This window comes from Sciurus vulgaris (assembly GCF_902686455.1).
Source record: "Sciurus vulgaris genome assembly, chromosome: 3".
Taxonomy (NCBI): Eukaryota; Metazoa; Chordata; class Mammalia; order Rodentia; family Sciuridae; genus Sciurus; species Sciurus vulgaris.
This window is the reverse complement of record NC_136463.1, coordinates 153,661,442-153,675,373: the sequence shown is the minus strand read 5'-3', so window position 1 is coordinate 153,675,373 and position 13,932 is coordinate 153,661,442. Positions and strand designations below refer to the sequence as shown.

The 13,932-nt window shown below is 34.8% G+C and overlaps 1 protein-coding gene and 1 pseudogene across 3 annotated transcripts in view; one reads left to right on the top strand and one right to left on the bottom strand.

The window, feature by feature from the left end:
• ORC2 (origin recognition complex subunit 2) overlaps positions 1-13,932 on the top strand; it is a 46,233-nt gene that overhangs the window by 19,357 nt on the left and 12,944 nt on the right. For both annotated transcript variants that reach the window (XM_079133132.1, XM_079133131.1), the window contains exons 7-11: positions 1,625-1,685; positions 4,502-4,695; positions 5,486-5,584; positions 11,498-11,607; positions 13,707-13,839. In XM_079133132.1, coding sequence (XP_078989258.1) covers positions 1,625-1,685; positions 4,502-4,695; positions 5,486-5,584; positions 11,498-11,607; positions 13,707-13,839 — 597 coding nt within the window. The remainder of the gene's footprint in view (positions 1-1,624; positions 1,686-4,501; positions 4,696-5,485; positions 5,585-11,497; positions 11,608-13,706; positions 13,840-13,932) is intronic.
• On the bottom strand, positions 8,639-10,125 carry LOC306657288 (protein disulfide-isomerase A3-like; annotated as a pseudogene). The gene has a single exon. The product of its transcript is annotated as a protein disulfide-isomerase A3-like (transcript).

The window sequence follows — 13,932 nt, the reverse complement described above, 5'->3', positions numbered from 1 at the left end:
TCTCACTATACAACCTAGACTAGCCTTGAACTTGAACTCCTCTTCCCTCAGTCTCTTGAGTAGCTGGTATGACAGGTGTTAAATTTAACCACTGTATCTGGCTCTCCTTTGTCTTTAATGATGCTTTTTTTCCTTTATTGTATCTTGTATATTATATTACTATATAAGAAAGAGCTAATTACTAGAAACCAAGCAAAAATTGAGATACATTAGAGCATTATTTTTCAAGTTATATATCACAGTACATTAGTGGAGCTTGTCAATTCCCCCAAAAGACCATTGGAAAATCCATCAAAGTTTCCTACCACAATAAGGGACACCACCATGACAGAGTCCTAGAATGCTGTCTTAAAAGAGGAAGTTTAAGAGAATTATATGTATTGAGCTAGAAGATTTGAGCTCAAGTGATTTTAAGGCATGTCTTTCAAGATGAAGAACTGATTGGGATTGGGCAAAGTTGGGGACCTGATATTTTAGGATTGGTTAACATAGTAAAGAGAAGGTTGACAGTTGAACTTGTTTGATAAGATGAACGTGTTTACTCTATGGAGTAATTTTTTGTCCTCATGGGAGAATAGTTTATCTAAATGAGCAAACTGTAAAGATAGATTAGTTTGCAGCAATTTCATGTAACAGGCCTGGGGATATAGCTCAGTGGGTAGAGTGCTTGACTCACAAGCACAAGGCCCTGGGTTCAAATCCCCAGCACCGCAAAAGAAAAAAAAAAAAAAAGAAATTTCATGTAATGTAGAAGTTATTAATTAGTCTTGCCTTTTGGGAAAGTATTATCTGAAATAGTTGTTTTAACATGAGTGTTCTAAGTTCTCAAACTTGATAATTAAGCTGTCTAGATGCAAGTTTTCTCAATTTACAATCTTGAAACCAGTTTAGTAAGACATACCTATATTTTAAAAAGTAAAATGAAATATAAAATTTCTATTTTATAAGTATTATTCTTATAACTTTCAATTATACATAACACGTGTTGGGTCAAGATGGCACAAGGTAAAAAAGAATTTTAATGATTTTGATCAACATGTTTGAAATATACTTTGCAATACACTTTATAAAACCATTGGTAGAAGTTCAATGAGATTATTATGGTTATGATAGTATTATTCTTTTCCTTTTTCTTTTTGGCAGGACTGGCATTTGAATCCAGGGCCTCAGGCATGCTAGTCATACACTCTCACCACTGAGCTCAGAATGTGATACTTTAACATTAGTAAATTTCTAGTGCATTGAAAAGATCCATTGCCATATGCATCATATATTCTATGTACTTTCTTATTCATCAGCACCACATATTATTACCTCTTTATATCCTGCTAACCTGATAGGTATGGTTCAAAAGGCCCATATACTTAAAATGTTCTTTCTTCATGTAATAAAAGAAGTACATGCATTGTTTACATATGTCTGGAATTCAGTTTTTAGAAACTCTGTAGTAGTAGTTTGGAATTTTTTTATATTTTGTTACTGTACTCTGTTCTTTGTTTCAACAAATTCATTTTTCATTATCTAGTTATAGTCTAGTAAAGGATTTTTTTTTCTATCATTTTCCCCTCTAATCAGTTATTAAGTTCCATTTTATTAACTATCATGCTGTTTTACTTTTAAACAGAACAATGACCAAAATGAATTTCTGTCAACACCACCTCATAGTCTAAGAAAAAGATTAATAGGTATGTTTTTCCTTTTACATGAAATTTTTTATAAAAAATAATATCTAAGTAAGGGTCAATAATGCTTAAGTTTAAAGACTGTAGACTTTTCTTGGGGTTTTAATCTTTGGCTCATCAGTTACTGGGATCTCTTTGTGACTTAGTTTTTTTCACTTGTAAAATAGGCATACTCATTGTAGTATTTGACCTTGGTACAAGCTTACCAACCATTAGCTATTACTTTTGTTATTATAATAATTACTATAACCACATATTGCTATTTCTTTTCATGAAAGAAAGATATGCTCATGTTTTCAAACTGGAGATTCCTAAAGGTCAAAAACTAGAGGGCTGTATCTAATCTTAGTACTCTATTTTCCACATTATGGTCAGTGGACATTAAAGTCCAGTAAAATAATGTAAGATCAGACTCGGGTAATGTGATCAGAGCAGAGGATGGTAACCGGAGAACAGACAGGCCAGATGTGAATCAAAAAGAAAAACTTTATTGAGACGGCTCTCCAGCGAGGTTGCCTGTCTGATAGAATGGGCCCGCAGAACTCCCACATGGCCCTCATGGGGCGGTGTTTTCACAACCTGGATGGGGGAGGGGAGGCTTGAGGACTCCTGTTCTCCTGGGATTGGCTGAGGTCATTTGTCAGCACCTGATTGGTTGCTTCTTCCGGAATGCACAGGCTACACTATTTCTCTGCACATGCACAAGCTGCTTGATGCCCTACCCGCAGCCAGCCGCCCTGAACTGCCCTAACAAATAATATGCCTTTTAGTTTGGTTTGAGACAGCTTGGAAGTGGTTCTGTTGATTTATTGAGAATTTTTATAATGAAATAACTTTAAATATTCGTAATTGTACCAAATGCTATAGAAAAATAAATAAGTATAGAACTATTTTAAAAGTTAATTTCCAAAATATTAATGAAATAACTTTATTCAGAACTCAAAAATGGCTTTAGATGTTGTATTTGACTTTGGAACAAATGCCTTGTTGGCCTTCATGTCTCTGAAGGATGTCGACCCCTTGACAATAATTATGTTGGCTAAGATTGTCAGATCTAATCAAAACTCATCGCTTTGTGCTTAGTCTTTTCTAAGGTATGGATTTCATAGTACTATTAATACTACATTTATAGTCAGTCTAAAAATGGTAATGCTAAATGATTGTATATCTGAAGTAGTAAAAGGTAATATGTGCAGTGTATTATTTCATGTCAAGTACATTCCGTGTCCTGTATTTTCTCCTTATCCCAAGAAGAATCTTCTTTTTAGAGAGAAGGTAAACTTCCTTCCACCACCAAGCATGTGAACCTACATATAACTAAAACAGAGATGTCTTGTGGCATCTCTGTCAGTTCTAACTTATGCATATGCCATGAGCAATAGTCAGTGCAAATCTGAATCTAATAAACTATTTATGCCTGGAAAATAGGTCTTTTTTTTTTTTTAATATGTCTATTTGTGATATGCTGACTCTGAATAATCCTCTGATGTAGATCTGTTGTTCAAAATAAAATTACTGTTTTGCTTAAGATTATTTCACTAATATTTTAGAAGTTAATTTTAAAATTTTGTTCTTATTGAATAAAAAAAATCTGTTTAATCTTTATTTGATATGTATAAAACTAGCTTTATTATTTAATTTCTGAGGGGAGGTAGGATAGTTGTAGTATATTGTTTTCTTCTTTTTTGGTGGTGCTGGTGATTGAACCCAGGGCCTCCTGCATGCTGGGCAAGTACTCTACCACTGAGCTACACCAGTATGTTTTAAAACTATATTTCTTCACCAGGTGCACATGCCTGCAATCCCAGTGACTTGGGAGTGTGAGGCAGGAGGATTGCAAAGTTAGAGGACAGCCTTAGCAACTTAGTGAGATTCTGTCTCCAAAATAAAAAAATACAATAAACTGGGCATATAGCTCAGTGGTAGAGTACCTCTGGGTTAAAAAAAAGTTACATATATATATAAAATTATAATTTATATATATAAAAACTCAGATCAATTCTGGGATAGAGTGGTATATGGATTAGTAGCTATTGAGTGCTGTATCAGTGAGGGTGGTATTTTCAGTGGGCAACAACAGACAATTCTATAATACTGGTTTAAGCTGTAGTCATTTAAATGTCTTATAGCATTAGAGGTCTAGAGGTGTAAGTTCCATGTTTGATGTAGTAACTCAACAGTATCATTAATGGCCCAGGTTCTTATCTTTTTACTCTGCCATCAACATTTTTCATCTTTAAGTTTGATCCTTTTATTGATGAATAACTTCCATAGCTTTAAGTTATGAGTGTAAATAGGGGCTTTTCTTCCACAAATGAGGACTATCTTTCCCAGAAGCTTCCAACAAATTTCTCCTCAAGGCTCATTGGTCAAAGAGTTATGTAGCCAACACTTGATGCAAGGGAGGCTGGAAAAGCAAGTATCTAGTAGAGAGAAAAGATGATTAACATGTTTCATCTCCTAGATTGGAGCACATTACCACATTTTACAAAAATAGAGTTCTTTTAGCAAGGAAGAAGAAAGGAGAATGGTTTTAGGTATGGTTCATAGGTTCTTATATATCGGGCATTATTAGTTGCTTTAGATACATTTCAACATGATTTTCACAATAGTTTATTAAATTATATACTACTAGCTGAATCTGATGAATGAGGAAGCTGGTACTCAGAGAATTTATGTAACTAATTTTGATGCTATTATGAGCAATTAATGACAAAACAAGAATTCTGAGTCTTTTACTTAAAAGCCTATACTATTTTCATTAGCCTACAATGACTCTTGTTAACTTTCCCAATTGTTTCCTCCCCCACTCTCCCCAGTGCCAAGGTCTCATTCTGACAGTGAAAGTGAATATTCTGCTTCCAACTCAGAGGATGATGAAGGGGTTGCACAGGAGTATGAAGAGACCACTAATACAGTCATATTCAACCAAAAGATTCAAGCTCAGAATAGAGTAGTTTCAGCTCCTGTTTGCAAAGGAACACCTTCTAAGAAAATGAGAAGAGATAAAACAGTAAGTGAAGAGAGACTTTAACCTTAAGGAAAAATTAAATATAATGCTTCAAAGATAACGACCCTAACAGAAATGATCCATAGGAGGGGTCAACATAGTTTTATTCTTCACTTTTCTATATTTTTCTCATCCTTACATGTAAATTCCCACATATATTTGTTTCTATTTTTGAGCTTTCTCTTCTGGACTCTTTGAATCAATACTATACAACAGGCAAAAGGTGACTCTTAATTCAGTTGTATGAAGTTTTAAGTAAATATTGATTGGACAATTATTAGCATAACTTTAGTATATTCCTTTTTGTATGATCTTGTTTCTGTAACTTTGTTGATGTGTTGAAGTCTGTGTAAATAATAAGTGATGTATCTGGGCACTGTGGCATGTGCCCATAATACCAGCTACTCTGGAGGCTGAAACAAGAGGATCACACAAGTTCAAGGCCAGCTTGGGCAATCTAGTGAGATCTTGTCTGGAAATTTAAATACACACACACACACACAAAATACACAAATATATATACATATGTGTATACACACACACACAAAGAATTTTAGGCTGATATGGTGGTGCACACCTGTAGTTCTAGCTATTTGGAAGGCTGATGCAGGAGGATTACTTGAACTCACAAGCTTAAGACAGTTTGAGGAATATAGTGAGACCTTGTCTCAAAAACAAAAAGATGATAATTCTACATGTCCTAGTCCTATTTTAGACTAATCAAACTGTTAGTTTTGATAAAATACAAATATTTGAAACTATTTAAAACTGACTTTACTCCATTCACTTTCAGAATGACTTAGTAGAAGAATATTTTGAAGCTCACAGCAGTTCAAAAGTTTTAACCTCTGATAGAACACTGCAGAAGTTAAAGAGAGCAAAACTGGATCAGGTATGTTGTAAAGTATGTTAGTCCCAAATTTTTCTTCTTATGACCTGAAAATTTTACTACATTAGTAACAAATTTGAAGTGTACACAAGCAAAATTATTGTCCTGATAAAATGAAACACAAAAGTAATGTGTTATGTTTATTATATATTTATTATATAAATGGTAAGTAATTCACTGGTTTAGAATTCTGTTTGACATGATGTAATTTTACATTTTTTGTCATTTTTTTCATTTCATAAGACTTTATAATAATCATCAGGGTCATAGTTTCTCGATAGCCATGTACCATTAGACTGATATTTAACTGACGTTCATTAAGCCTCATACTGGTCATAAAACAGACTTTTTTTAAGTTATATCATTTGATTTATGTTCACAAAGCTGATGAGTTCCACACATTTTGATAGGATTTAAAAATATTGAATGTAATTTTTAAAGACTAACATACTAATGGTTACATACAATGCACAATAGATAAGGTCTGTACAATAACTGTGAGAATTAAGTAGATAGATGTCTTACATTGGAAGCTTGAATCTGGCAGTCACCAATTTAAAGGAATGTTGCTAACAAGAGAGGAAAACAGACTTTGACCTGACTTTTTCTCCTTTACAAACTTGGCAAAACTTAGAGGGCATAATGCTTGATGACACTATAGAAAACTTTCCCAGTGCAGTAAGGTAACAAGGTTGCTGTGTAGCTCATTTTTCAAAAAATACCACATAGCTATACTTACTGAACTTTTGACTGATACCTCCCCTATGGGGAGACAGTCACCTGAGTATGAAACATTTTTAATAGAAAGTGGGGTTGATAATCTAAATCAAGAAAAGAATCTGTGTTTTCAAAGATTATTAAGATTTTATTATACAAGTTTAGTCCCTTATCCAAAATGCTTGGAACCAGTAGTGTTTCAGATTTTGATATTTTGGGATTTTAAAATGTTTACATAAACATGAGATATCTTGGAAGTGAGACCTAACTCTTAAGCCCAGAATTTATTAATGTTTCTTATACACACATAGCCTGAAAATAATTTTATACAATATTTTTAATGCACTGTTTTGACTGACCTCTCACATGAGTTCAGGTGTGGAATTTTCCATTTATGGCATCATGTCAGTACTGATGAAAAGGTTTTAAGATTTTGGAAATTTTCATGTTTTCATTTTCTGGATTAGGGATACTTGAACCATACTCTGCAAAGTAGCATTTAATGAATTTTCTAAGGTGCACAGGACTTTCAACAAGAGTGTTTGAGACAGAAAAAGGATAAGGGAATAAGCCAGGTGTGGTGGCAAACCCCTGTAATCCCAGTGGCTCAGGAGGCTGAGACAGGAGGATTGTGAGTTCAAAGTTAGCCTCAGCAATGGTGAGGTGCTCAGCAACTCAGTGAGACCCTGTCTCTAAATAAAATATGAAAAAATAGGGCTGGGGATGTGGCTCAGTGGTTGAGTGCCCCTGAGTTCAATTCCCAGTACCAAAAAAAAAAAAAAAAGATAAGGGAATATAGGGTAAGGTTCTATAATCTGAATAACCTGGTGCTCTGCAGTTTGGGGAAGTTTTAGATTTTTATCACCTGGCTAATTGGGATGGAGAGTCAGATTAGAGACTAGATAAAAATAAGTGTCAAGAAGCTAAGTTGTTCCAAGGAATAGATGATATTAATATTTGCTTAGAGCATGTATTTTCATGTAAGTAATATAGGAGAAGAATAAGTGAATCAAAGTAGGACCTAGAGGCAAAAAGATATCTTCAAGGATCAAAGGAACAACTTGTTACAGATTATGAAGGAAGTGGGGGAAGGCCTTTCTTTGTAGACATAGTATAGCTAACCAGTATAATTTCAGAAGTATGTGATAGTAAGCATATATTTCTCTTGTCCATCTGTTCACAGGAGATTGGCTAATCTAGTATTTGTTCCATGTCTTTCTTCCTCATGGGATCAGTAGGCTAGCTGAAGCATGTTCTTCTCATGAGAATGGCAGAGGTTTAAGAGAAGTGGTAAAACACATGATTTCTTAAAGTCTAGGCTCAAAACTGGCAGTGTCACTTCTGCCCCATTCTAGTGACCACAGCAAATCACTTGGCTGAGGGCTGGCGCTATAGCTCAGTGGCAGAGCACTTGCCTCACGTGTTAGGCACTGGGTTCAATCCTCAGCACCACATAAAATTAAATAAAATAAAGGCATCGTGTCTATCTACAACAAAAAAATATTTTTTTAAAAAAGTCACTTATTGGGGCTGGGGATATATCTTTTGGTAGGGTGCTTGCCTCACATGCATAAGACCCTGGGTTCAATACCCAGCATCACAAAAAAAAAAAAAAAAAAAAAAAGTCACATATTACAAAAAAAAAATCACTTGGCTGAAAATAAGTTCAAAGGGCAGGAGCCTGTACTACACCCATTTAGTGGGAGGGACAGCAGAGTCATGTAGGAAAGGCACAGGTACAGGGAGGGATTAAGTATTGGGGCTAGTAGTCCAGTTGTCCATGAATATCAAAGTTTGAAATCAAAGTGCATAGATGAGAGTAAGCATTCTAGAGTTCATAACCTGAGGACAAATACTTAGAAATATATTCAGATATTCCTGCATAAAAAATTACAGGAAATTCTTTTTCTACTTTTTCAGAACTCTGGACATCAGAAGGGGTGAGAGAGATTTTTAAAACCTGCCTACTTAACAGTTTTACTAAAATGTAGTCCTATTCTTTAATTATGTGGAAAAATAAAAACTCTATAGGCCAGAATACCTGGAATATTGATTGAAACTCTAATCTGCAGAATTAAAAGAACATATACATTAAACATCATGGAAACATGATAGTACCAGGGTAAAGAGGCATACATAGGTTTTTTTTCTAGAGTTTTCATTTCAAAAGATAAATTATGTTTGATTCGACAGCATGAATTTTCAAACTTTGGGTGCAGGGCAGTCAATCTCCATCAGTTTAGTATTGATTTTTGTGTTACTAAGGATTGAACCACCAAGGGCTACCACTGAGCTATATCCCCAGACCTCTCCCCACTTTTTTTTAAGGGGTTCATTTATTGTCACTGTTTCAAATGTACAAAAAGAATTAGAAAATAACCCCCCAACTCAAATCCCCCCACCCTCATAACATTCTTCCCAACACAAATAATTTTTCCCAAAACCAAACACAAACTGGTCCTGATATTTCCATAAACAGTGCAGCTAAGAAACAGTTTAGATAAAATTTAACAGGATTCATGAGTATATCCATTCTGTCCTCTCAGCCCTGAGAGGTAATAATCCCATATGGATCCCATTCCTCCCCAATGGTTTTCCCATCTCTGGTAGAAGAGTCCATTACAAAGTGGTATGTTTGGCTGCTGCTTTAGAGATCTTCTTGTGCCGTCTTCTTCTTGGGTTTTTTTTTCTTGAATTATAGGGGGATTTGTAGCTTCTCGTTGTAGATAGCTAATAAAATCATTTAATTCATGGCCACCTTCATATTTCTTTGGACTTAGCTTCTTGTTGGCTGGAGAGAAGTAGATGGTAGGAAAACCTCTGACTTCATATGGAGAAGGCACATCATTGGCTGTGGCATCCATCTTGGCTATGACAATATTTGGGTCTTTGCTGAGCTTCTCTCCTAGTTCTTTATATTTGGGCTCCAGATTCTTACAGTGACCACACCAAGGGGCATAAAATTCAATCAGCACATCTTTATTTTCATTATTCACTCTTTCATCAAAATTCTCTGCTACCACTACCTTTATAGGCCCATCATTGCTCTCTGGGATAGGCTCAGACTTCAGGTATCTCTTCAGGTTGCCATCAAAGTAATCTTGAAGAAACCTCTCAAGAGCCTGCCATCACGCGAGAATTCCTCTTGCATGACAAACTTCTCTCCTTTTGCAGTTCTGATAGCAACAACAGGAACTTCGCCAGTAGTGCTCTCCAAGCCAAAATCAGACAATTCATGACTAAAGGTTTTTACGGCTAGCTACAGCAAACTTGAGTTTGTGTCCAGCATCCAGAAATTTCTTTGCCGTCATCATTACTCTGTTCCTCCAGTAGTTAGAACCTTTAGCATTCTTTTCATAGTCCACATCATAGTAAGCCTTAAGTAAGTCCTTGCCCTGTATTAAATCTTTATTGTCTTCTGTCATGAGGACAGATACCAAAAATGTTTTCCTGGATAAACTTTTTAATCTTGCTGCTAGTCAGTTTCTGTTCTGTATATGCCACACTTTTGTCCTCAAACTTTTAGTAAGATGTGAAGGATAAGGTGATGCCCTCTCCATTATCATCATACTCCTTCCCCAGAGATTCAACATTGGTGTGCGCAAATCGGTAGTTATCCCTCAAGTTGTTGGCTGCTTTTAGGAATTCAGAGTGTGCTTCACTGAATAAATTCTTAAAAAAACCCACTACAGAGGCATTTTTATCACTAAACTAATGAACTTCTTAAATTCTTCCTCAGTCCTAAGAGGCACTGAAGCTGGTCCTGTCTGCTTCTTCAGGTGGCTGACAATTCCATCTAGCAGCATTGTGGCTGGATCCATCTAGTTTAGTTAAGACTTGACCAAGTTCTCCGGAATGGCAGCTGAAGAAGCCGCAGCGCTGGCCTCCGACTCCATGTCACCATTGAACAGAGCCTAGCCCTGCTCCGTGCCCCGTCTCCCCACTTTTAAAAATATTTTAAGACAAGGTTTCACCAAGTTTTCCAAGACTGGCCTCAAACTTGGGACCTTCCTGTCTCGTCTCCCAAGTCTGGGATTATGGGTACAAGCCACTGTGCCCAGTCTTCCTCAGTTTTTTTTTTTTTTTTTATATTACTGTTTTTAAAATTTTGCCATATTTTACCAGACATGGTGATACACGCTTATAATCCCACTGACTTGGAAGTCTGAGTCAGAAGAATTGAAAGTTTGAGGTCAGCCTTCAAAACTAAGATTCAGTGAGACCCTTAGCAACTTAGACCCAGTCTCAAAATAAAATTAAAACAAAAATGAACTGAGGCTATAACTCAGTACCTCTTTGGGAGGCTAAGGCAGGAAGATCACAAAGTTCTAGACCAACCTCAGCAAATTAGCAAGACCCTAAACAACTTAGTAAGAGACCTTGTTTCAAAATTTTTAAAAAAGGACTAGGAATGTAGTTCAGTATTGTGAAGTGCCCCTGGGTTCAATCCCCAGTACCAAAAAACAAAAGACTAGTAGATTCAGAGATAGATGAATATTCGCCATACTTATCAGTGATAAGTATTTGTTAGAAAATAGCTTTTTGTAAAGCAACAGTAATTCAAATTTACTAATGATAGTGGTAAATTATAAAGAATCTTTAATATTTTCTGAGAATTAGTGTTGAAGAGTTACCTTAGGCTTTTACATTTTTTTCAAATCCATAGTTTGGTACTTTTTTTGTTTTTGTTTTTGTTTTTGCTTTTATGATGTTGGGGTCTAACCCAGGACCTTACACTTGCTGATGAGCAGGTGCTATACCACTCAGCTAGATTCACTGTTTGGTTTTTTGTTTTTGATTCATGGGTTTTTAAAAGTCTGTCTGGACTTGTCCATGCTGGGAGGCAGATTTGATCATCATCTCTTTATGGTAATCATATTTTTAGAAATTAAATCTTTATATTTGGGATTTATAAACATTTAAATGGGTCTGGACAAAACTTAGCAAATGTTTTATACTGTTATTACATATTTGTACTTAAAAATGTTAAAGGTTTTTAGGAAAACAAATACTTAAGTCATATTTGCAGTATTGTGTGTATTCATTCAGTTGTATTCATTTTTAAAAACCTGATTAAAGTAACATTTCCATTAATGGCCTCTTCTAACCTCAACCTTTAAGGAAATATTTTTAGTTGGACTGATTGGTTTGAGAATTTATTTTCTTCCTTTTTAACAAAATTTTTCAATTTTTTTTAAGCAAACTCTGCGAAATTTATTGAGCAAGGTTTCTCCTTCTTTTTCTGCTGAACTTAAACAATTAAATCAGCAATATGAGAAATTATTTCATAAATGGATGCTACAGTTACAGTAAGTATTATTATCATCGCAAACCCTTGCAAAAAAATATATATTTTTATGTCTTTGTTAAAACCAAGTAATATAATTTTATTTTTATAAATAATGATGTATGTATATATATATGAATAAATTAAAAGTAGGTATTTTCCCAATTTTATGACTTGAAAAGAGGGAAGTTATTTAATTGTATGATTGCAGAAATTCTACAATTTTTAAAAGTTTGTGTTGTCAAGATAAATACATCAATATTTTAATCTAGTTTTCCACAGTAAAGTTCCTGAAATGAAAGAATGTGTATTTATTGTCTTTTAATATAATTCTATATACATACATACACTTTAAGAATTTCACAAGATTTATTCTTTGAACATTTTATCATTTTAAAATTATTTCTTAGAATACTTTTTCAATTTTATTATTTTACAGATGCCTCAGGTTAAATTTTAAGATTCCATTAAAATACCTAGAAGAGGGGTAGGGATATAGCTCAGTTGGTAGAGTGCTTGCCTCACAAGCACAAGGCTCTGGGTTCAATCCCCAGCACTGCAAAAAAGACATAAATAAGATGCCTAGAACAGTGATTAAAATCAAGTCATAATATTTTCTTTTTTACTTTTATACTTGTATTTAAAAGGACCTTAACATAAGAAAGTACTTAACATAAGAAAGTACACTAATATAAATATACCTGCACATTCGTATTTGCATAGTCAACAGGGCTAAATAGGGCAAACCCACCAAACAGTAAGACCATAGAAATGATCATAGTTATCCCTAATTGATCCTGGTTTTATTTTAACAATAGTATATATAGAGAGGTGATGCTGGGAAAAAAATGATTATCTTTCCTGCAAGGACCTCAGCTTTTCTTAGTAATTGTGGATATGAGGAGTACAAATTCGTACAGCAGCTCTTTACTCAAATTCTATCCCCTTGCCTACCAATTCTTCCTTTCGCCAGTTAACTCAGATGACTTGATTTGCTTTGCTCCCATTCTAGACCTTGTGGTCAGCTACTTCAATGGAATTGCTGGCTGTCTGAATTCTTTTGCCCTATTCTTTCTGTTTCTTTGAGCTTACTAATCTCCATCTTCAAGGGTTATCTCTCTCCTTTTATTTCTAGGCTATCGTGCATTGCCATGGGGCATCACATAAATACTCTTGTGTCTGACTGACCTCTGTAAAAAGTCATGGAGCTAGATTTAGCTTGATCCTGGTGTTTGATGTTTGGGCAGTCTCATTCACTCACTTGACTTCTAATGCTGTTAAGTATGTGAATAACTGTCAAAATTGTTACCTTCAACTTAGACCTCACTTAGTTGTAGCAGATGTGAATATCTTAATGTCGGTTGGAACTTTACACTTCGATGCCATGTGAATAATTCAATACACATAAAATTGAGTCCATTTGAAACCTGTCACTCCTCCCTGTGCCTCATCCGGCATGGTGAATTCATGTCTAGAGCACAAAATTGATATTTCCTTTTCCTCTTCCTCCACATTAATTTCTCTCCAAATCCTATTGATTGCACTCCATATAAAACTCTTTAACACTTTACATTTTTCTTCATGACAGCTAATTCGGGTCTTTTCATCTTTGGCATTTTTGTTCCTCCTTCCTATCCATGACCCTTTACACAGCCAGTGTGATCTTTCTAAAAAGATCATGCTACTTCTAAGAACCTTTTTGGTTACTTTTAAGTGCTCATTGTCTTTGGAATAAAGTCTAATTTATGTCTTGTTATGATTTAACAAGACCTTTGTTATGAGTGCTCTGCTTACATTTCCAATTTAATCTATCAATTTCAACTCTGCTTTAAGCTGTTAAACTTTTTCATGTCTTTACTGACCATGGTCTCTTTTGTCTTTAGGCGCCTGTCACTTGAAAGGTAATGGCACTAGAGAGAAAGTTACTGAAGAAGTTGAAACTATAAGTTTTCAAATGACTAATAAAATGGTTCCCTTTCCTTGCATAAATTGGAATCAATTTTTACATCTCAGATCTTTCTGTAGTCTTTATAAGCTAAAAGTAAAGAAATCAGTTGATAATAAAATTGGCAATAAGAGGTTTTAAACTTTAATTTCCATGAATGCTATCTTTCCTAACAGCCTTGGGTTCAACATTGTGCTTTATGGTTTGGGTTCCAAGAGAGATTTACTAGAAAGGTTTCGAACCACCATGCTGCAAGATTCCATTCATGTTGTCATCAATGGCTTCTTTCCTGGAATCAGTGTGAAATCAGTAAGTTTAAAAAAGGCTAACAGAAACAATGTTACATCCTCTGCTATATGATGCCCCCATGTTAATGAGGATGTTATTTCTCATTTATGGAAT